Source organism: Crocuta crocuta, unplaced genomic scaffold, assembly GCF_008692635.1.
Source record: "Crocuta crocuta isolate KB4526 unplaced genomic scaffold, BGI_CrCroc_1.0 scaffold62, whole genome shotgun sequence".
Classification (NCBI taxonomy): domain Eukaryota; kingdom Metazoa; phylum Chordata; class Mammalia; order Carnivora; family Hyaenidae; genus Crocuta; species Crocuta crocuta.
Window position 1 is genome coordinate 3,536,082 of NW_027529173.1, and position 20,281 is coordinate 3,556,362.

The 20,281-nt window shown below is 35.2% G+C and overlaps 1 protein-coding gene across 1 annotated transcript in view; it reads right to left on the reverse strand.

Moving 5' to 3' along the window:
* Nucleotides 1–20,281, reverse strand: part of HDAC9 (histone deacetylase 9) — a 908,040-nt gene that overhangs the window by 160,921 nt on the left and 726,838 nt on the right. The window contains exons 22-23 of the mRNA XM_077757662.1: nucleotides 16,410–16,529; nucleotides 15,999–16,096 (exon numbers count right to left, since the gene is read on the reverse strand). Of these exons, the coding sequence (XP_077613788.1) occupies nucleotides 15,999–16,096; nucleotides 16,410–16,529 (218 nt within the window). The remainder of the gene's footprint in view (nucleotides 1–15,998; nucleotides 16,097–16,409; nucleotides 16,530–20,281) is intronic.

A 20,281-nucleotide genomic window follows, 5' to 3' on the forward strand; every position in this document is an offset into this window, starting at 1 on the left:
TTGTCTGAATCCTCTGATAGAAAAAAAACCCCTTTTTTATTTCCTCCGCTTATTTGTGTGTTTTTATTTAGGCTTTCTTTTCTTTCACTTATATAAATTCAACCTACATGGACATCTTAAAGACATTGGTTGAGTATCTATACTTGAAAGTACATTTTAAGCAAATGACTAAAGACACTGTTGATTTATTGCTTTCATCATTGTAGTATCTTTTTTATAAATATCTGATAACCACAGCTGTGGTTTAATAACATTCAGAACATCTGTACATCTAGAAATATTATCTTTAGAAACAAAATGACATTGCCACACCATGATATCACAGGATCCACTTCCAAAGCCACTCTCATTTTTAACCAGGAAAAGTAATATGTTTTAACATTTACTGTCTTATTTCAGGTGTGCTTTCTTATCATGAAAGATATTCACTTAATTAAAACCCTTCCTTATTGACAGAAAGACAAATTAATTTTCCCCCTTCTCCCTCAGCAAAACATAGTCATGAATAACAAATGAGGTCTTAAGACTGTGTAAGTCCATAAATGGATTTACTCATAAAACCAATTATATGTTCACACTGCAATTAGTTGCTATTTGTAAGAGTTAAAAAGAAACAAATCCATGTTTTTAATGTGTCATATCTGATCTAAAGTAAGTTTGGGAGATATGTGCAAATATTTAAGCTGAAATAAAATATACACAGTAACTGTAAAATATAACCAATTTGCTATAATTTTGAATGGCAGTAACTTTACCCTAAGAAAATTCACTGGATGATTTAATAGTGATATCAAAGAAAACTGACCCTCTTTTCCCTTGTTCCTCTCTTGCTGATTCTGTTTCTCCTTTCTTTTTTGGCTTTATGACTTTGTGCTAAGAACCACTCAGATGCAACCAGTGGAAAACAGAGATGTTAATCTGTACAATATGGGTCATCTACGTGCTCAATTTATCTAAAAATAAAATGTGATATATTATAAATAATATATAACATATATTGCTCTTATTTTTAATTAGACTGAGAATCATAAGGGTAAATGCATCTTATTTACTTTATATTAATAATGAACTGTCCGCAATGTTCACAAGTTTGTTCCCTATATGTCAGGATTTTCCAAACTATGCTCAGTAAAATGCTAGTTTCCATGATATTTGTAATCATTTGGGGAGAAAGTAATTGGGGAGCAGGGCATTCTATGTTCAAGTAATTTGAGGCAATAACACATAAATGATATAAGAGAGATTTTCATAATACTGAAAATTGCTGAAGTCTTAAATTTGTTTTTGCAAATTATTTACCTTCAAGGGGAGATTTTTTTTCACCATAGGATATATTAATTGTTGAGAAACACTTGCTAGCATGCCCTGAATCTACTGTTTAGCACAATCTACTTTTATTGATATCTCAAATTTAGAGCCATTATTGGGTTGTTTGGTCTATGGAAGATCTTTGTGGTGGATGTCCTAACTCTGTTCAGGCTGCCATAACAAAATACCATAAACTGGATGCTTTAACAATAGAAATAGAAATTCTCACAATTCTGGAGCCTAGAGTCTGAGATTAGGATGACAGCATGTGCTTACATGGCCTTTCCTCAGTGGAGAGAGAGAAAAGCAAGCTCTGTGATGTCTCTTCACTAATCCCATCAGATCAGTACTCTGGGCCTAAAGATCTCATCTAACTCTACTTACTTCCCACAGGCCCCAACTCCAAACACCATTGCATTGGGGGTTAGAACATCAACAAATAATTTTGGGGAGACACATTCAGTCAATAACAGGGTCTAATGAAAAAGCAAATATTTTGAATTAGCTCAGTATTCTAAGACTCTTCTCTTTTTCTGATTGGTGTGAGCTGATGATAACAAATTCCTCACAGGCCAAAGTCTGTCAAGGGCCTCCTTAATTTCTTTTAGGAGAGATTAGGGAGTAGACGCTTAGTTTTGTCTTCTTAATGCTAATCTCCCTGGCTTCTCCCTATGGTTACTTAGGTGAAGCCATATCCTCATGGAGAAGTAGTGCCTTGTGCAGTCTGCACACAAGAACACTCAGAAAGGAGTACTGGATGAATGGTCACCAGGATCATGCATGAAATCAGAACACATTAATGTCAAGTTTACTTAAATAATGCAAAAATAATTAACTTTTTATTTCGGAAAGAGCCAAGTCAGATGGTATCATTCATGATTTTCCTAGCCAAAAGGTGTGATAAATAGGACAGGAAATGGGGTCTGATTCCATCTCCCCTGGCTATTTATGGCATGCCCAGGTCTCTTCATCTAAGAGGGATTAGGGTTGAATAATTATTACTTCATTAAGATGCGTAAACCACCTTTCCCAATTGGACCAAAAGAGGAATAGCAGCAAGCTTCAGGGGGATGGACTCTTTGGTAATACTGCAGCTGACCCCTAAAGAGGGAGGCTTCCTCAATTTTGCTTGCTTCTTCACTTTGGACTGGATTGGGAACCCTTTTGTATAACCTATTTGTGAAAGACTCTAGAAGCCAGGCTTTAATTTTTGTAGAGTCTCCTGAGGAGTCTATTCCTGAGGGTGTCAGGACAACTCTCACACCACAGGAGGGTTCCTCACTTATTTCCACTTCAAGGGGGCATTAATAATAATCCACCTTATTATAGAATTCAACCAGACCTTTTTTGTGATGATTAATTGAGAGGTGCTGTATATGTATTTTTTCAATATATCAGGTGGAATATTTTCAGGCCCCCAAAATAAACGTTCTTTCTGCAAAAAACAGGCACAAACAAAAATGTTTTGAAAAGTAATCACTTGTTTAAAAAATGGAAATTGGGCTTCTGTGTTGTAAGGAATGTATGTGCATAATGGTGAAATTCAACACTGGTAAATGATCTGACTACCTCAAAGTGAAGTTTTTGCCTTCCTACAGTGGCCTTTAACCCTGTCCTTTCCTCCAATCTGAGAAGAGCTGATGTTGATGGAACATATAATGGCCCCTTTCCTGTGTAGTAAAGTCAGCAATAAAGCTTAGTAATTAAGGGTACCAGGGAGGCCCAGCCCAGCAGGCTAGTGGTGTGGCGAACACTTTTAGAACTTCAAACAATATCAAAGTCACTAAGAAACGGGCCTAGCTCAGTTCTGGTTTGAATTAAGCCTCACTTCCACACGCACTTTTCAAATCCAAGCTCAGACAAGAAAGCCAAGGCCTTCTGGATTTCATTAGAGCCAATTATCTTATCTGTTTCATCTCAGGCCTGACCCTAAGGCTGGCAAACAGCTATTCAGTGCATTTGTGTGGTTGTTTGAGAAAGCCTCCAGTCAGCCAATGGCCCGAGGACCTGCTAATTAAAACACTGTTGCCCCCCTGCCTCTAGTGATTAAATATTTTCAAGCTTTTGTAAATAATTTTTCCATTCTTTGCCCCAAGCCTCAAAGGTCCAATACATGCAGTAATTTATTTAGTTTGTCAGAGAATACTGTTGGAAATAGGGGCATAATGGAACCTTTGGAAATTTTTATACGTCTTCATACTTCTGAAAGTGACAGTTTATAAACCAGCTAAATGTGTATACTGTTCCTGATGTAATTATGCCCTAATGGCCTTTCTCCTTTTGAAGTGATATAGTGTGTAACAGGCTTACATTTTGTTAATAATCATATTTCCTCAAATGTCAACATAATATCTAGCATCGGAATTTAATGAGATCATTTAAGTCCTAAAAATTTTATCAAGGTATATTGCCTTCAAGTTTTTTTTTGACTGAGGGTGGGTCACAGTCACAAAAACAAGATTGGGAAAAAGACTAATCAAATTGTTACTTGCTCTCTGTGGCAAGGAACTGCTAGAGAACAGGCTGAATTCTTTCCATAACCAACTGCTGAGAAATCAGTTGAGTGATAGTATGATGCCACTTCAGAAAAGAAAATATTCAAGAAGAACACTGAATTAAAAACTTTTCCCAGACCTAATATAGATGAACAGTGATCTGAGACTCTCAGAATGATACTTACCTTGCATGTGACCTGTGGGGAGGGGGAGGATATTAAGAACTTTCTCTATAGCTCTGACATACAATGAAGCACACATGGGTTTGGTAAACACCCCAGGAAGCCCACTATGGCCCTCCTAACACATGGACTTCCCTGCCTCAGTGTTCCACGGGCTTCATATGGCCACATGTACCGAAGTGCAGGAAACTCTAGGCTGGCATGGACCAACCACAGACAAGAGTGGGTAAACACAGCCTTACAGACACCTCTCTTCCCCTTCTGCCCTGGGTACAACCACAGAGACTTACAGTTCTTCTAAGCCAATCCAGTCATGTTTTATTGGAGAAAAATAAAAATCAGGGTTTTGTTTGTTGTTGTTGTTGCTCTTTTTGAAGTATTACAAGAAAATATGTCAGCAGGCTCATTAGCTGCATCCAGTGTTTAGTAACACACCTATGAAAAAGAACTATGGGACGGAACAGCTCTGTTTCTGTTGTTCTTAAAATGACACTTTGGTCTTATCCTAAATAATAGGCTTTTAATAAAAACATCCACCAAAGGCAAACAATTAAACAATACATAAAGCACCAGGGGGCAACCTCGTGGTTTAGTTACAGTCTGGAGCCATTCCAAAGGAGAACATGTGGGTATTTTACAAGAAACAATGCACTTTTCCTAAGTTATTATAAAACAACAAAATTTTAAATTGGGCCTTATAAGTCCTTCAAATTTGGTACAAGATTTCATGCTCAACTCTGGTAATGGGAGTAAATCTTTACATACCAATTTTTTCAAAAGCATGTTTAGAGGACTGTGTCAAACATTTTATATACAAACTTACACACACACGTACATATATATACACACACACATATGGTATATGTGTATGCATGTCTGTATACATGTATGTATGTATAATGCAATGTTACATATGAATGCAAATACAGCAAATATTATATATAATGGAATGATATATATGATATATATCCTCACTATTTTAGAAGACAAGCAAAATATTAATTTCTTAAATTTAAAAAACGTTGACAGTAGTAAGCTAATAGGTGAGTGTTTCTTTCATATTAATTAAATATTTTTCATTTGGATTCTACATATAATTATTTGATTTTTATCAACTATCACATCCTCAAAAAAAGTGGAATGTATAACAAACTGTGGCAGACTTCAGTTCCCTGAAAAGTTTAGAATAATTTTTAACTAAATCAGTAAAATATGACATATATCAGATTTTATTATTTCTGTCCCTGCCTTTTCCACCTGCTATAAATTATATTATACTGGTGTAATTATATTTATTATATTTATTGGAAGAAAGTCATCACTGAATAATTTCTGTAATGATATTTTCAATCTAGAAATCCTGTATTATAAAAGGAAAACTTGCACAAAGAAAAGAACTTGTATACACAAAGAAAAGTCAGAGGCCTGATGTGGTAACTTTAATGTCTAAGAGACTTCTTCTGAAACTGAAAGCAAAAGGTAAATGACCAAGCTTTCTCTGGGCTACAAAAGTTTTAAGTTATAAACTCATGCCCATTCCATTCTCGCTCTGAATTGCAAATAAATTCCTCTCCACTATATTGTCTTTGACTGTTGTTTGAGTAAAAACGCTCATTTGTTTCTGAAATTCAGTCCACAATAGTAACTCAAATATTGTTTTAATTTAAAGAAGTTATCAACCAACAAAAATACACATCCTAGGTAAACCATTATTTTTGTTTTCAAGTATAACAATATGTATCTTTCTTTAATAGGTCAGATAATATACAGATGCTATTTTCCTGATGGACTTTTCCACAACTGTCATGGTATGCAAAATACCTCCAAAGTGAAATGTAGATGGATTTAAAATTCTGCACAGATAGAAAGGTGACTCAATCATCCATCACACCTCTTCTCCTACTCACTTTCTAAATTGCAAAATATGAACTATAATGGCAAGAACGTTATGTTGTGTAAGTCTTTCCTGTTAGGAGTTATAAACCTACTGCCCTCCTTATGGCTTTACATAACAACAATGCTCGTCTTCAGAAAAAATGTTTAGACAATCGATCCCAAGACTGTGGTGCCCACAAGAAAGATGGGCAGACTCAAGGAAAAGTCTTCACCCTTCTAGAAGAGTGCCATGCCATGGGAGTTTAAATATCTGCATAACATAAATGGGAACAGATGTTGATTTACAAGTTTCATCTACATGAGATCAAATCATTGGGATGAAATTTGGAAAACGGAGTTTATCATCCAGATGTCTGATGTCATGCAAAGACTTGGACTACTCTTTGTAAGTCCTGCCTACCAGAAAATGGTGTAAACTTCAGCCTTGAGCCTCAAAAGTAGTATCTGCACAGATTTTCGGTTGAACAGAAGTTTCCCAAAGATGATTCCTCTATCTGGAAACGTTAAGTGAATTTCTCTCAGTGAACATTATCTCATTTACAAAATAGGGACTACAAAATTTTATTTATGGTATAGTAAAACAAAGTTTCTCTTTTCCCATATTATTTGTCATGTCAGTAAACTTAGTTATAACAAACTTTAGGTATGAAATCATGGATATAAAGGAGAATTATTTAGTTTCAAGGAAACATCTAAGAACCAAAAGCACTGAAATTTGGCTAACTAATAGCTGTCCAAAGAAATATACTTGGACAGTGACTTGTACTTGGCTTTATATTACCAGTAAATGAAGCATAGTCTTAAAATATTCACTAAAATTGTGAAAAAGGAGGGGTGCCTGGGTGGCTTAGTAGGTTAAGTGGCCAGCTCGGCTCAGGTCATGATCTTGCAGTTTGTGAGTTCGAGCCCCATATTGAGCTCTGTGCTGACAGCTCGGAGCCTGGAGCCTTCTTCGGATTCTGTGTCTCCCTCTCTCTCTCCTCCTCCTCTCCAGCTAGCACTCTGTGTCTGTCTCTCTCAAAACTAATAGTAAAAAAAATTAAATTATGAAAAAGTATCACTTCATAGTTTCTCAGTTATATTTATCCAATAATTAAATGCATGACAATTCCATTATTACAAGAAGATATGTCAAACAACTGATCTGTGTTGCTTGATGTCCAAAAGATCTGCTACTTCTGGCCTAAAAAGCTCCACATATTTTGTGGAAAGCTTTCATCTCTTGATATCTCTGAGCATTACACATATGTTGGAAGGGTTTTGTGCAAGGCAAGAGTTTTATAACCCATTGTTCCATCTTAAAAATAAAAACAAATCATTTTTAGTCACGCAAATTGCTTTCTTTCCTAGAACTGCTAGGGCAAAGATTTAATTGAACATAGCTACTCTTTTAATTAGTCCTTATTATTTGGAAAACTATATAATTGCTACACAAGTTCCTGGAAATTTTTGGCTTTAAAATTTCTAACTCAGAAGGGAAAAATGTTGTCTTAAAATTTTTACAGTGGATTTGACCTTTTTAAATAATAATAAAAACTATGTTGGAGCATTTGAACTACTTTAAATAGTTCTTCAATGCAGATAATATAATTTACCTTTCAAAACTTCAACCACTTCAAGATACTGCCTGGACTTTTTACCTGAGCTCTATACTGTCTAATAATATCATATCTCTTTGATGCTCAGCTCAAAAATGAAGTTTGCAAGTTTCCTGAGGAAGACAGGTGTGCATAAGATCAATTTACTCCTAGGGTCAAAGAGCAGAATTCTAAGGGTATCTAGAGACACACACCTATAGAAATTGTAATTTTTTGATGAAAATTGGTACAATATGTTGCACAGATGAAAGAGAAAAAATGTTGTTAAACTATACTTATTGCTAAAACTAAAGAGCAGATAGAGCTGACAGCTTTCTAAAATTTATTCCTATGGATCTTTTTCTTCTGACCTGTTCTGATAAAACTTCTTGAAACATCTCTACATGCTGAATATAAAGAAAAGAATCTGGACAATAAATAAAAGTGTCCATCAAACCAGCAGTAAATTCAAATGCATTGCTCTTCATTGAAATAAAATATCAATAGATGAAAATCATTACTGCTTTGTTCCCAAGACTGATTGACAAGTTCAGATTTGAAGCCCACATCTTCTTTATTAGCCAAGTCTTTCGGAAAGAGAAAATGTGGGCTTGATTTGTAAGCTATGATAAATGGTCTGGGAAAGATGGTAGTAGGGCCAATTTGATATGTACAGTATTTCATACTGGCAAATTGTTTCAAGAAATTCCACCGTCTTTCCCAAAATTTCTCCAACATCCTTGGGAAAATATACACACTCATGAGTATAATATATTTGGTTGTCACTAACAATTGAGAATCCATTTCAAGACTAGGATGCATCAACCACAGCTCTTACAGACAAAATAAGACCCCAAATCATTTTTGTACTATTGAGTATGATTTTTAGATGACAACAAATCATTCTTTATTTCAAAATTGGATCTAAAAGTTAATTTATCATTCTATATTCCATTAAAATTTAATTTGATATTTCTCAAGTTCAATTACTTACTAAAAAAATCTAAATGTACATATAAGAAGAAAATATTCCTTTTAACAAAGAAGGAACACATATATTTCCCATTGTAAATAGCCTGATTATAAAAAGGGAAAAAAATATAGGGGTTTCATTTGATAGGTCCTCTTATTATGTCAGATGAAGTAAAAAGGCACAAAGAAAAGTGGCTTGGAGTTATTATATAAGGGTAGTGAAAATCTAGGAGTTAATTTCAATTTTAGAAGTGTTACCAATTTAGATGTCCAAACCAAATGTTAGACAGACTAAAATGTATTTGCAAAGAATTTCTCACTATATTATTGTTTTGTCACTCCTACTCTTGATAGAGAACTATAGCTTATAGCTTAGGGCCAAAGGAGTAGTGTCTCCACATTCACACTTAATGCCACCGAGACCCTGATCACCATTTACAAGCTGTGGGACATCAGGAAACCTACTGAAACTCAAAAGGGGGTTGGTATCCTCACCTAGCAATTGGGAGCACTTAGCTCACCGACTTGTAAAGATGAAAAGAAATAAGCAACTAACAAATAAATAGTCTATGCTATTATTATCACTATGTTCTTTTTACAATTATATTACTTTCTATTCTCTTAGCATTAAATTATATTAAAATATGATAAAAATAAGAACAATAACCATAAATATACTTACTTAGTTATCATTACTAACAAGAACGAACATACATACTCATTAGTCTTATCTCATTTCTCAGACAGAGTTTAGAACCAATTACATATGACAAGAATATTTAGATGTCAGTCCTCTAAAATTAGAACAGTAATGACATGTTTGCTTAAATAACAAAGAAAGAAAATAAAATATTGTACTTATTTATGTCCTATGACCAAAATTACTGACTAGCTGTCTAAGGAACACTTTGCTTTATGAATAATAAAGGGCTTAATTCTTTGTTCTCAAGTGTGTATTTTTAAAAAATTTTTGCCATAGTTGGGAAAGAATCATAGAAAGCCATGGTTCCTATTTTAAAGATGCTGCATCTAGAACAGAACCAACAGTTTGATGAACTGAAAATAACCATGCTATTCTAGTCAAGTTTCAAGTCACAGTCTTGTATTAATGAATTTTCAATTTGTTTATGTCATTAAAGCAAACAGGTACAAACCAAAGACAGGAGAAAAAGATACAGGCTATTTGGACTATGAATTTACTCAAATGATTGGACTGCTTGTATGATGTTAACAACCATACTAATTTTTAAACATTCTACTTGGTCATGTGGCCTAAGTATTGTAGCAAACACCATATTTATATATACAAATACTTTGATTAGAGATACTTCATAAGTCAATAAAGAAAAAAAGAACCACAAAAATTGAGTAGATATTTTCTAGATTAGAAAACTCTCTAAAATCCCCTTTCTTAGCTGCCATACTAACAATCTCAGTGAAATAGAATCATTCTGGGTCAGACTTTTCCCCCAAAGTGAATACTCCTTAATAACTAACTACTACTTATACTTTGTCTTTTGGAAATCCTCACCACTTACAAATATTAATTATGGTACTACAGACTATAACATACTGGCTTGACGAGTTGTTATTTTTTAAATCACAGCTTGTTTGTATCTAAGGAACCCAAATCAACAGTTCTAGTCTACTCTCTTAGCTAGGATTCAGTGTATGTCAAGTGAGTCATTTACTATTTCAACAAAACCTTCTGAATTTAAGGGGCCTCTACTTCATTTTTGAAATTAAAAAGCCACAAAGGATTGTCATTTATTCACTCATTCATTTACTTACTGAATAAAACAGGCAAAATTTCAAGAACTACTAGTGTCCTACTTCCACAATGGAAATTGTTCCTAATTTTTTTAAAACACCTGGAGATGACAACTTCATTAGATTTAATTAGGAGCATGAGATATTGTGTCCTGCACACTATAAACAATTTAAATGGTACTTTATAAATAATCACATAAACATTTGAAGAACTCTTGAAGAATTAACCTTTAGAAAAAATAATGCATCCAGTGCTCATCCAGGGACTATAGTTGAGACAGAACAACTGGAAAAATATTTTGAAGAGACTGAAAGAGTCTGAAGAGATTGAAACAGATACTGCTTAGCAGGCATTCAATAAATTATTTATTAAATGAAGAGAAGACTTCTGACAATATTATAACCAAATGAATGAGTATTCAAAGTTCCTTGTAAAGTATACTCCTTGAGGGGCCAAGAGATAGTTAGGTTTTACATTTTTTGCTTGGGTGACTTAATACCAGGGGTTTCCAATGCTTCTACTGTAGCCAGTATCATTTCCTTTGTCTTTAACGCATTCATTTATTCATTGATTCATCCAGCCAGAGTTGCTGAATGGCTCTTTTCTGCCATGCTGTGTACTAGACATTTATGACTTAGATTAGAGGTTAACAGCTTATACTGTGGTAAACGTTCACTGTGCTTTATAATTCCTTAGTCTTTTAAGTAATGTATAATAGAGAAGAGTAGCAATGTAGTATGACAGAAATTTTAAGAGCCATAAACTGAATTCACGTTATGGCCCATATACTTAGTAGTTTTGTGGCTTATACAAACCATTTAAAAATTAGCCATAATGTTTATAAAATTTCTCTTCTAGGACCCTGCATTTAAAACCTCAATAAATAAACATTGAAAAAAAGGAGGAGGCGCCTGGGTGGCTCAGTCATTTAACCATCCAACCTGGGCTCAGGTCATGATCGCATGGTCCGTGTTTGAGTACTGCATTGGGCTCTGTGCTGACAGCTTAGAGCCTGGAGCCTGCTTCACATTCTGTGTTCCCTCTCGCTGCTCATGCGCTCTCTTTCTCCAAAATAAATAAACATTAAAATTTTTTTTAAAAAATACCTCAATAAAGAGTGCCATAATTATTTTATGAAATGATAGGCTTGAAATACACTTGAGTTCAACATAAAAGATATCTGATATTACTGAATATTTTTAAAACTTATGAAAAACCTTAAATATATCCTTCAATTATTTTAGGGATGAGCGATAACTGCATGGAAGAAATAACTAGTTACATGAACTAATTTACATATTCTATTTAACTTTTAAAATTATTTTTAAAGTTTATAGGAAACGTGAAATTTTTTCATTTGCCTGCAATATTCTTTTTGCCATAGAAAAAGCACATAATAGAAACCACAAGAATAATATATGTGAAAAAATTTGGTAAAATAAGCGGCCATCTTATATCCTCCTACAGATTCAAAGAGAGAGGCTTTCCCTCCAAAGACACTATCACCATCCATCAACAATTAAAAATTAAGAAGAAAAGGCCCCATTTACTTTTTCCTCCATCTTCATATCCTGCACCCACAAATGGATGCCAGAAAGATCTTCAGTTTTAATACTGGGAAACAAGGGTTGTATTAAGAAGTATAAGTAGCTTATAAAGTAATACTACATAAAAAAATGTTTTTGGAGTTTATCTCAATAAAGGCCCAGATTAGAAAGGAATTTATATATTCATATGGGCAATTCTTTCCCAACAAGAGTTTATGGAGTATGATCCATATTCCTGTTAGTCAGTCCCATCCCTTACACCCTTAAGCCAGGAGAGCAAGATCATTTCATGACTTCATGCTTTTTACAGTCTGTTTTCTCTGCTTAGTATGAGTGCCCCCCACTCCAACTGCTTTACCCCTTGAAAACTCCCACTCATCCTTGAAAGCACAGGTCCAACAAAACTTGATGAAGCTTTTCCTGAAACCCCTCAGAAAGAGTTCATTATTTTATCCTCTCTATGTCTAAGCACATTTGTTCTCTAGAATAGTATGTATTACTTTTATGATCTTTGAGCAAGTCAGCTAAAAATTCCAAGCATTCATCACTGTGCCTGGTGTACAAGATGCGTTCTATGAATGTTTTAGAATGGATGATTTATTTTCTTGATTCCTCTATAACAAGTTCACAAATAATTCTAGTCATACAAGTTGAATGGCAAAAAGAATTAGTACAGTTTAAAATTAACAGAATTATTGTTTTAAATGTAGTGTCTAAATAACTATGAACTTTAAAAGCTAAAATTTTACATTTCTTCAGCCTAGCTAAATAATATTGCTTCTCCTATAAGTGAGCAAGATATGGTGATTGCACTGGGAAGTTTAGAAAAGTTTGCTAATATAAAGTGTCTGCATTCCAGGCATTCCAGGTACCACTCTTGAGGACATACAGTCACTTTTAGGAGCACTTGATTTGCTTACCATTTCATTAAAAAAAAAAATAAATAATGTATACTTAACATGTTTTCACATTATATAATGAAACTGTTGTGTTCAAAGGGGTTCTTTAAACACATTTTTTAAATGTTTTATTTATTTTTTGTTTTGAGAGAGCAAGAGCCAGAGCATGAGTGGGGAAGGGACAGAAAGAGAGAGAGACAAAATTCCAAGCAGGCTCCAGGCTCTGAGCTGTCAGAGCAGAGCCCCATGTGGGGCTGGAACCCATGAACCGTGAGATCATGACCTGAGCCGAAGTCAGACGCTTAGTCAACTGAGCCACCCAGGTACCTACATTTTATTTTAGAAAGAAGGAGAGCAAGCAAAGGAGAAGGGCAGAGAGAGAGAGAGAATCGTAAGCAGCTCCATGTTCCATGCAGAGCCCAACATGGGGCTTGATCTTATGACCTGAGCCAAAATCAAGAGTTGGACACTCAACTGACTGAACCAACCCAGGCACTCTTAAACATATTTATTTTTAATGTATTTTTTGAAAATAGTGATTTTCTATCATTTTCCTGGACCTGTTTGCAAATGAAAAATGACTGAAATGAGAATTTGAAGTATGAATGATATAAAGGACAGCAGAAACTCACCAAAACTTAACTTGTAGAAGAATTTCCTTATTATATCCTTAAGTTTCAAATACATCATCAGTAGTATTTTCCCCTTAGAAATTTATAAATGGTAAATTTAAAAATAATGCTTCTAAGATTTCCTATGCAGTTGTTTGTTTTTGCTTTACACTAAACAAAACACCTCCCAAATCATGCATTACCAATAGGTTAAAATTTCCTAAAATCTTGCCAAGTGGGGTAATACTGACTTAATTTAATATTTCTCCTTAAAACAGTCCTTTACAAGGACTGAAAATACTTTTTAATGCCAGAGAATAAATGTCTTAAAAAAAAACAAAACACTCCATATCCTAAAGGAAGCTCTTAATTTGTTGCATTTCTTTTTTTTTTTTAGTGTTTTATTTATTTCTGAAAGAGAGAGAGATCATTAGCAGTGAAGGGTCAGAGAGAGGGAGATACAGAATCTAAAGTAGGCTCCAGGCTCTAAGCTAGCTGTCAGCACAGAGCCCGACATGGGGCTCGAACCCACGAACTGTGAGATCATGACCTGAGCCGAAGTCGGACACTTAAGTGCCTAAGCCACTCACGTGCGCCTTAATTTGTTGCTTTTCTTGAATTAATTTTAAAAGTTCTTTGTTTAGAAGGACAAAGTAGCAGAATATAATATGTATATATAAATATACCTTTCAATTACTGCATACATTTTTTAAAAATTTTTAATGTTTTATTTATTTCTGAGAGAGAGAGAGAGAGAGACAGCGTGAGCAGGGGAGGGTCAGGGAGAAAAGGAGACACAGAATCTGAAGCAGGCTCCAGGCTNATTTAAAAATAATGCTTCTAAGATTTCCTATGCAGTTGTTTGTTTTTGCTTTACACTAAACAAAACACCTCCCAAATCATGCATTACCAATAGGTTAAAATTTCCTAAAATCTTGCCAAGTGGGGTAATACTGACTTAATTTAATATTTCTCCTTAAAACAGTCCTTTACAAGGACTGAAAATACTTTTTAATGCCAGAGAATAAATGTCTTAAAAAAAAACAAAACACTCCATATCCTAAAGGAAGCTCTTAATTTGTTGCATTTCTTTTTTTTTTTTAGTGTTTTATTTATTTCTGAAAGAGAGAGAGATCATTAGCAGTGAAGGGTCAGAGAGAGGGAGATACAGAATCTAAAGTAGGCTCCAGGCTCTAAGCTAGCTGTCAGCACAGAGCCCGACATGGGGCTCGAACCCACGAACTGTGAGATCATGACCTGAGCCGAAGTCGGACACTTAAGTGCCTAAGCCACTCACGTGCGCCTTAATTTGTTGCTTTTCTTGAATTAATTTTAAAAGTTCTTTGTTTAGAAGGACAAAGTAGCAGAATATAATATGTATATATAAATATACCTTTCAATTACTGCATACATTTTTTAAAAATTTTTAATGTTTTATTTATTTCTGAGAGAGAGAGAGAGAGAGACAGCGTGAGCAGGGGAGGGTCAGGGAGAAAAGGAGACACAGAATCTGAAGCAGGCTCCAGGCTCTTAGCTAGCTGCCTGCACAGAGCCTGATGCGGGGCTTGAACCCACGAACCATGAGATCATGACCTGAGCTGAAGTCGGACGCTTAACCGACTGAGCCACCCAGGCGACCCCAGGTTACATTTTGTAGAGAGACTGAAAACAATGAATTAATCAGCTGACTTTTTAAATTCATATTTTTAAATATAATTTGTTATCAAGTTAGCTAATGTACAATGTATACAGTGTGCTCTTGGCTTTGGGAGTAGATTCCCATGATACGACGCTTACATACAACACCCAGTGCTCATCCCAACAAGTGCCCTCTTCAATGCCTATCACCCAATTTCCCCTTCCTCCTTTCCCCCATCAACTCTCAGTTTGACATGCAGTTTATATATATACAATGGAAACCTACTTGGCAATGAGAAAGAATGGAATCTTGCCATGTGCAACAATGTGGACAGAACTGGAGGGTATTATGCTAAGTGAAATAAGTCAGTCACAGAAAGACAAATGTCGTATGTTTTCACTCATATGCGGGATTAGGGAAACTTAACAGAGGACAAAGAGTAGAGGGAAGGGAAAAAAATAGTTTCAAACAGAGAGGGAGGCAAACCATAAGAGACTCTTAAATACAGAGAATCATTTGATGTTTCAATGTGAGAGGGAAAATATATATATTATGAAAGAGAAAAGTCATTTACTCTACCATGAAATGAGATTGCCAAGGCCAGCATTCCAAAAGTGAGCTAGCTCTTCAGAACCAAGAATGCTGAGCGGTGCTATGTGCAAAAGGGAATCTAGTCCAGTGAAGTTTGGGAAATGCCTGTTCAACAAAGTTAAGTAGGTAACAAAGGACTTTTCAGAGCATCTAATATGCTAACGTCTATTCTAAATCACAACATGTTACAATAGGCAGAAGTTCCCAGAACTGCTTAGTAATTTTTTTCCCTTTTCTTTTTTGCAAAGGAGGATAGCATGCTTGGCATTGGCTATACTCCTATATAACTACAAGTAGGTCTTGACATACCTTTTTTTCTTACACATATTCTTCATGTGGCTTTGTAGCAATATCCAGATCCCCTAAACCAAGCATTTTCTATAGCTCTGATGAAATGGCTCCTTAATCCACTTTTCCTTATTTAAAACTTACATTTCTCTTTTACAATTGGTGGTGTTTCAGTGGACATTTGTTTTCTAATTTGCCACTCTCAGAAAAACAAGTACCAACCTGAATGCTTCAAGATACTCAATATCTCCCATGGGGGGATCAAGGCCACCTGTCCAGGCAATATTTATATTGTATCCTTCTCCAAGGCCTGTTCCAACCTAGGAAGAAAAAAAACCACAACACAGTGGGCAGAGGAGGGTGCAGGGAAGAAAGCAAGAGGAGAGAAAAACAAACACATGTGAGCTCTTGAAATAAACATCAAACAACATGTCAAATCAGCCCAACCTTGCTTGACAACCAGTGCTCTGGGTTATGCACTTGTTCTGCACTGGTTCTTGGTCCCATGGGACAATTCAGTAATCTCGTGTAATTTAAAACACCAGCAAAGGACAAGAAAATTAGGGGTAATCATGCAATGCAATTACCTGAAAGATAAAAATAAAAGTGGGGCTCTAAAGAAATAAACCGAACCTCATTTGGGGCTCCACTGCCAGGGAAAAAGTTCCCTTCATCATAGCGATGGAGTGAAATATACAGGATGCTGGGGTCAGCATAAAAGGCCTGCTGTGTACCATTTCCATGGTGAACATCCTACAGGGAAAAGAAAACAGATGACAAATACAGTCATGTCTAACTCTGTGTGGAGACAACTTTTCTTATTTCTAGTTCCCTTTCTACCCCACCCTCCTCGTTTTCTGTCTTCTCACCATGTCCCTCTTTCTCCCATTCAACTTGCTTCCACACCACCCCCTTTACTTCCTGAACTTTCAGGCAAATTACCCTTTAATGCACTCATTTTTTAAACTGGCTTCTAAAAATCAGGAAACCACAGCGAACATGCCCTGGAGACTCCAGATGAGCAGTCACTGAGAAAGCCCAGTCCTTTGGTACAATTAGATATTTATACACCGGCCCTTTGTACTCTTTGCTTCAGTGATGGAATCTCGCATCCTGTTTTATGGAGGAATTTTATGACTTATTAACTGCCAACAGTTCATAACCCCTCAGGCTTAATTAACTAGCCTCATTGGCCTCTGAAGAAAGACTAATGTTTAAACTACAAACTAGTATTTTGCAGAAGGATCTATGGCTTACAGAGCATTTTCGCAATTCTTGACAGAACACTAAACATACGTGTATGCATTGATTTGCCAAGTCCCACCATTAAGGTCAAAGGCTTTGCAACCAGCTGAGTAAATTGGCTTTCTTGGAGCATTCAGTTCAGTTAGCAATCCCTCAGCAGTTAGAATCACTTCAAAAGAGACGCCAGATGCAAAGAGGACTTCATACTTTATTTTTGTAAAATTGTGACGGCAAGAGTCGAAGACACAGGAGCATGAGCTCATCAGCTATTAAATCATTTGGGCCAATGCAGAAGGATGGCATGGAGCTTTATGCAACCTTGTCCAATCTGCCTAATTTTAATATTATATCATGATTCTCCTCCCCACCCTCCTTCCTTCTCTTTTTTCTTTCCCCACACCATACTCCCCTTCCTACGAAGAAAAAAAAAAAGCCCATGTCATTAAAATGAAAGAAAAAAATTCTTAAGATATTCGTATATGATAATGATTTAATACCTAACAATTATTTGGTTCTACTGTTTTATGAGATAGATATATGCTGGAAATGATAAAAGAAATGGGAAAAATAAAACTAATATCATTTTTAAATTAAAGAACTCAAGTGTTAATCTCAATTAATATGATTCCTAATATTTCTTGAACAAAACAGATAACTCTCAAAAGTGAATAATCTATATATTTGTAATCAAAATAATATTAGTGATACATGTGCAACATATATAATTTCAAGTTTTATTAAAGCTTTAGTCACTTGTAACTACATACTTATATTGTACTTTATTTTATATCAGTAAAAATCCTACTAGTTTCAACAATGATCCCTACAAATTTTGTGTCAGGCGTTATATTAAATAGCCTGAATGGATTATTTAACAAAGTGTATGAGGTTTTTAAAAGATAAGTAGACTGAGGTTCAGAGAGTTTTCAGTAATTTACTAAGACTATACAGAGGAAAAGGTGCAAGACTGGATCTTGAATCCACTTCTTACTCCCAAGGCCAATTTACACTTTCACTTAACATTAATTACCTCTTTGATCCTCTTAGCAAATCTGTGAAGTAAGACTGGTGGTCATCATTGCTCCGTATTGAGGTTTATTTAACTTGTCTTCACTTCAACCTCCAGCCCAGAACTCTCTCACTAAAGACCACCAAAGCCTCCCTTTGTTGGATTCTGAAAGCCTGCACTAAGCATGCTATCCACAGTTTAGACACATACTAATTGTCTCCTCCTTTTATATTATACACATATCCAAAATCAATTAAGGAATCACAAAATATTGGGGAAGGTATGCATCCAGAAACTTGTTCTGGCTGAAGGCATACACATCAGGGGAAAAATTAGCTTACTGAAAATATATTAATCCAGCAATTTCTGAATGTTAAAAAAAAAAAGGCAGAAATAGCATAGATATTGTCCTTTATGCGAACAAAAATGAAACTAATTCACAATGTCTTTTGACTTTGCTACTGGATACCTAGAGGATGAGCAAACAGAATATTATGAAAAACAGTAATGAAGGAATATTTGCATTTTTACTACCTGACAGAAGTTTAAGTCAGCATTGGAAGAAAAATTTGTTCTTGCCCTAAATGGGTCTACATTTTGAAAACCAGAAAAATAAGGAATTGATTACTTTTGTTTAGTGATATTATGAAGGCTTTTTAAGAAGGTGAAATAAAAGATGATAAATTATCTTAGATATAAAATCATTTGTTCTTGAAAAATGTGGTGGGTGCTTATTGCATACATTTCTGAATAAGAAATATAGTCTTGCCTAGTGTATAATAAGGATCCAACAGATATCATTAAAATACACATACCCATTCTAAAAATACTTGGATAAATTTTTGATTCCATGTTCATATTCACAAAGTATTTAGGAATAAAGACAAGTTCAAATATGCTTTTTGTTTGGGGCAACAATTTATAATATAACCTTGAGAATACTTTTTCAGCTTTCTCTGCTGTAAAATATTTATAAAGAGTACTTACTACTCAGGTATGATATGAAGACTTTCCATGGCAACGAATATATACTAGACTCATATAAGAAAAATTATTGGTGATTGTGAGGAATTACTATAGTAATGAGATAAATTAAATCATTAAATGCCTCAAAATTTTCTAAGATTTACTGAGAAATGCTGAAAAATCATTTCAATATTTTACTGGTTAAAATATATTGTGAAGATTTATATTCTATAAGGATTTAGGACCAATATGTTTCATATGGTGTTAAATAGCTTTAAATAAATCATATATTTGACCAGCTAATATCACTATAATTATTTAGTACAGGCACTTGTGACAATTTTTTGTCAAATTTGGTGCTTGCCTAAAAATAGACTTGACCAAAATCTAAGGACATTTGAAGTGAATTTTTAATGAAGAAAGTCTAAAATGTATTATTTTCAATTGAAAGTCACATTGCATAAAAGCTACCTGTGTCATGCAGGCAAATCCTACTTTCTGGGACAGTTCATGCCCTGAACACAATGAACAGTCTCTTGGGAGTTGAAAAGCAAGTGCACCTGCTCCCTCTCCTCACCACTCTGAATGTCTCTGGAATCTTCCCCAGAAGAGGAACTGGAATAAATAAGCTCCACAGATCGACTAGAATCATTCCTGTGCAAAATACTCAACGCCTCTGAATTTGACTGTGGCTCCAAATAGGAGGTAAATTAGAGCTCTGGATCTCTACTTACTAGGCATATAAAAATGCTGAAACTAGCTGCTGGACAATGGAGTAGTTTTGCCCTCTGTTGGTCCAAGAATCTGTGGAGCTAGTTCACAATGATTGGCCTAAAGTTAGTAACTTCAGATATGCAGGAATGAAATTCTTTTGCCATTGAAGAACCTTCACTTCTCCTTTGCTAACTTGCAGAATAGACCTGTCAGCCAGGGAGAACGGATGTCTCTGCGCCACGTGGCACTTTAAAACTTCCTTCTCGGCAGCTGGAAGAAACAAGGGAATTTCCTCAAAGTATCCCTGCAGCTGCAGAATTTGGAAGACTTGAAAGTTAGAATATGCGGGCTGGTGGTGATCTCAGAGGCAACCCTTTGGACAGAACTTCATATATTTGGAGGATTTGAAACAGAAACTTCTCTACTATAGCCTGCTGAGAAATCAGTATCCTTTACGATTGGATAATAGAGCAAGTTTATAATCAAAGGCAGTAAGCTTATAGGCATTCTTGGAGCTACCAAACAACTTGTTTTACAAATCAGGCTGAGTTATCTAGAGCAGTCTTATATT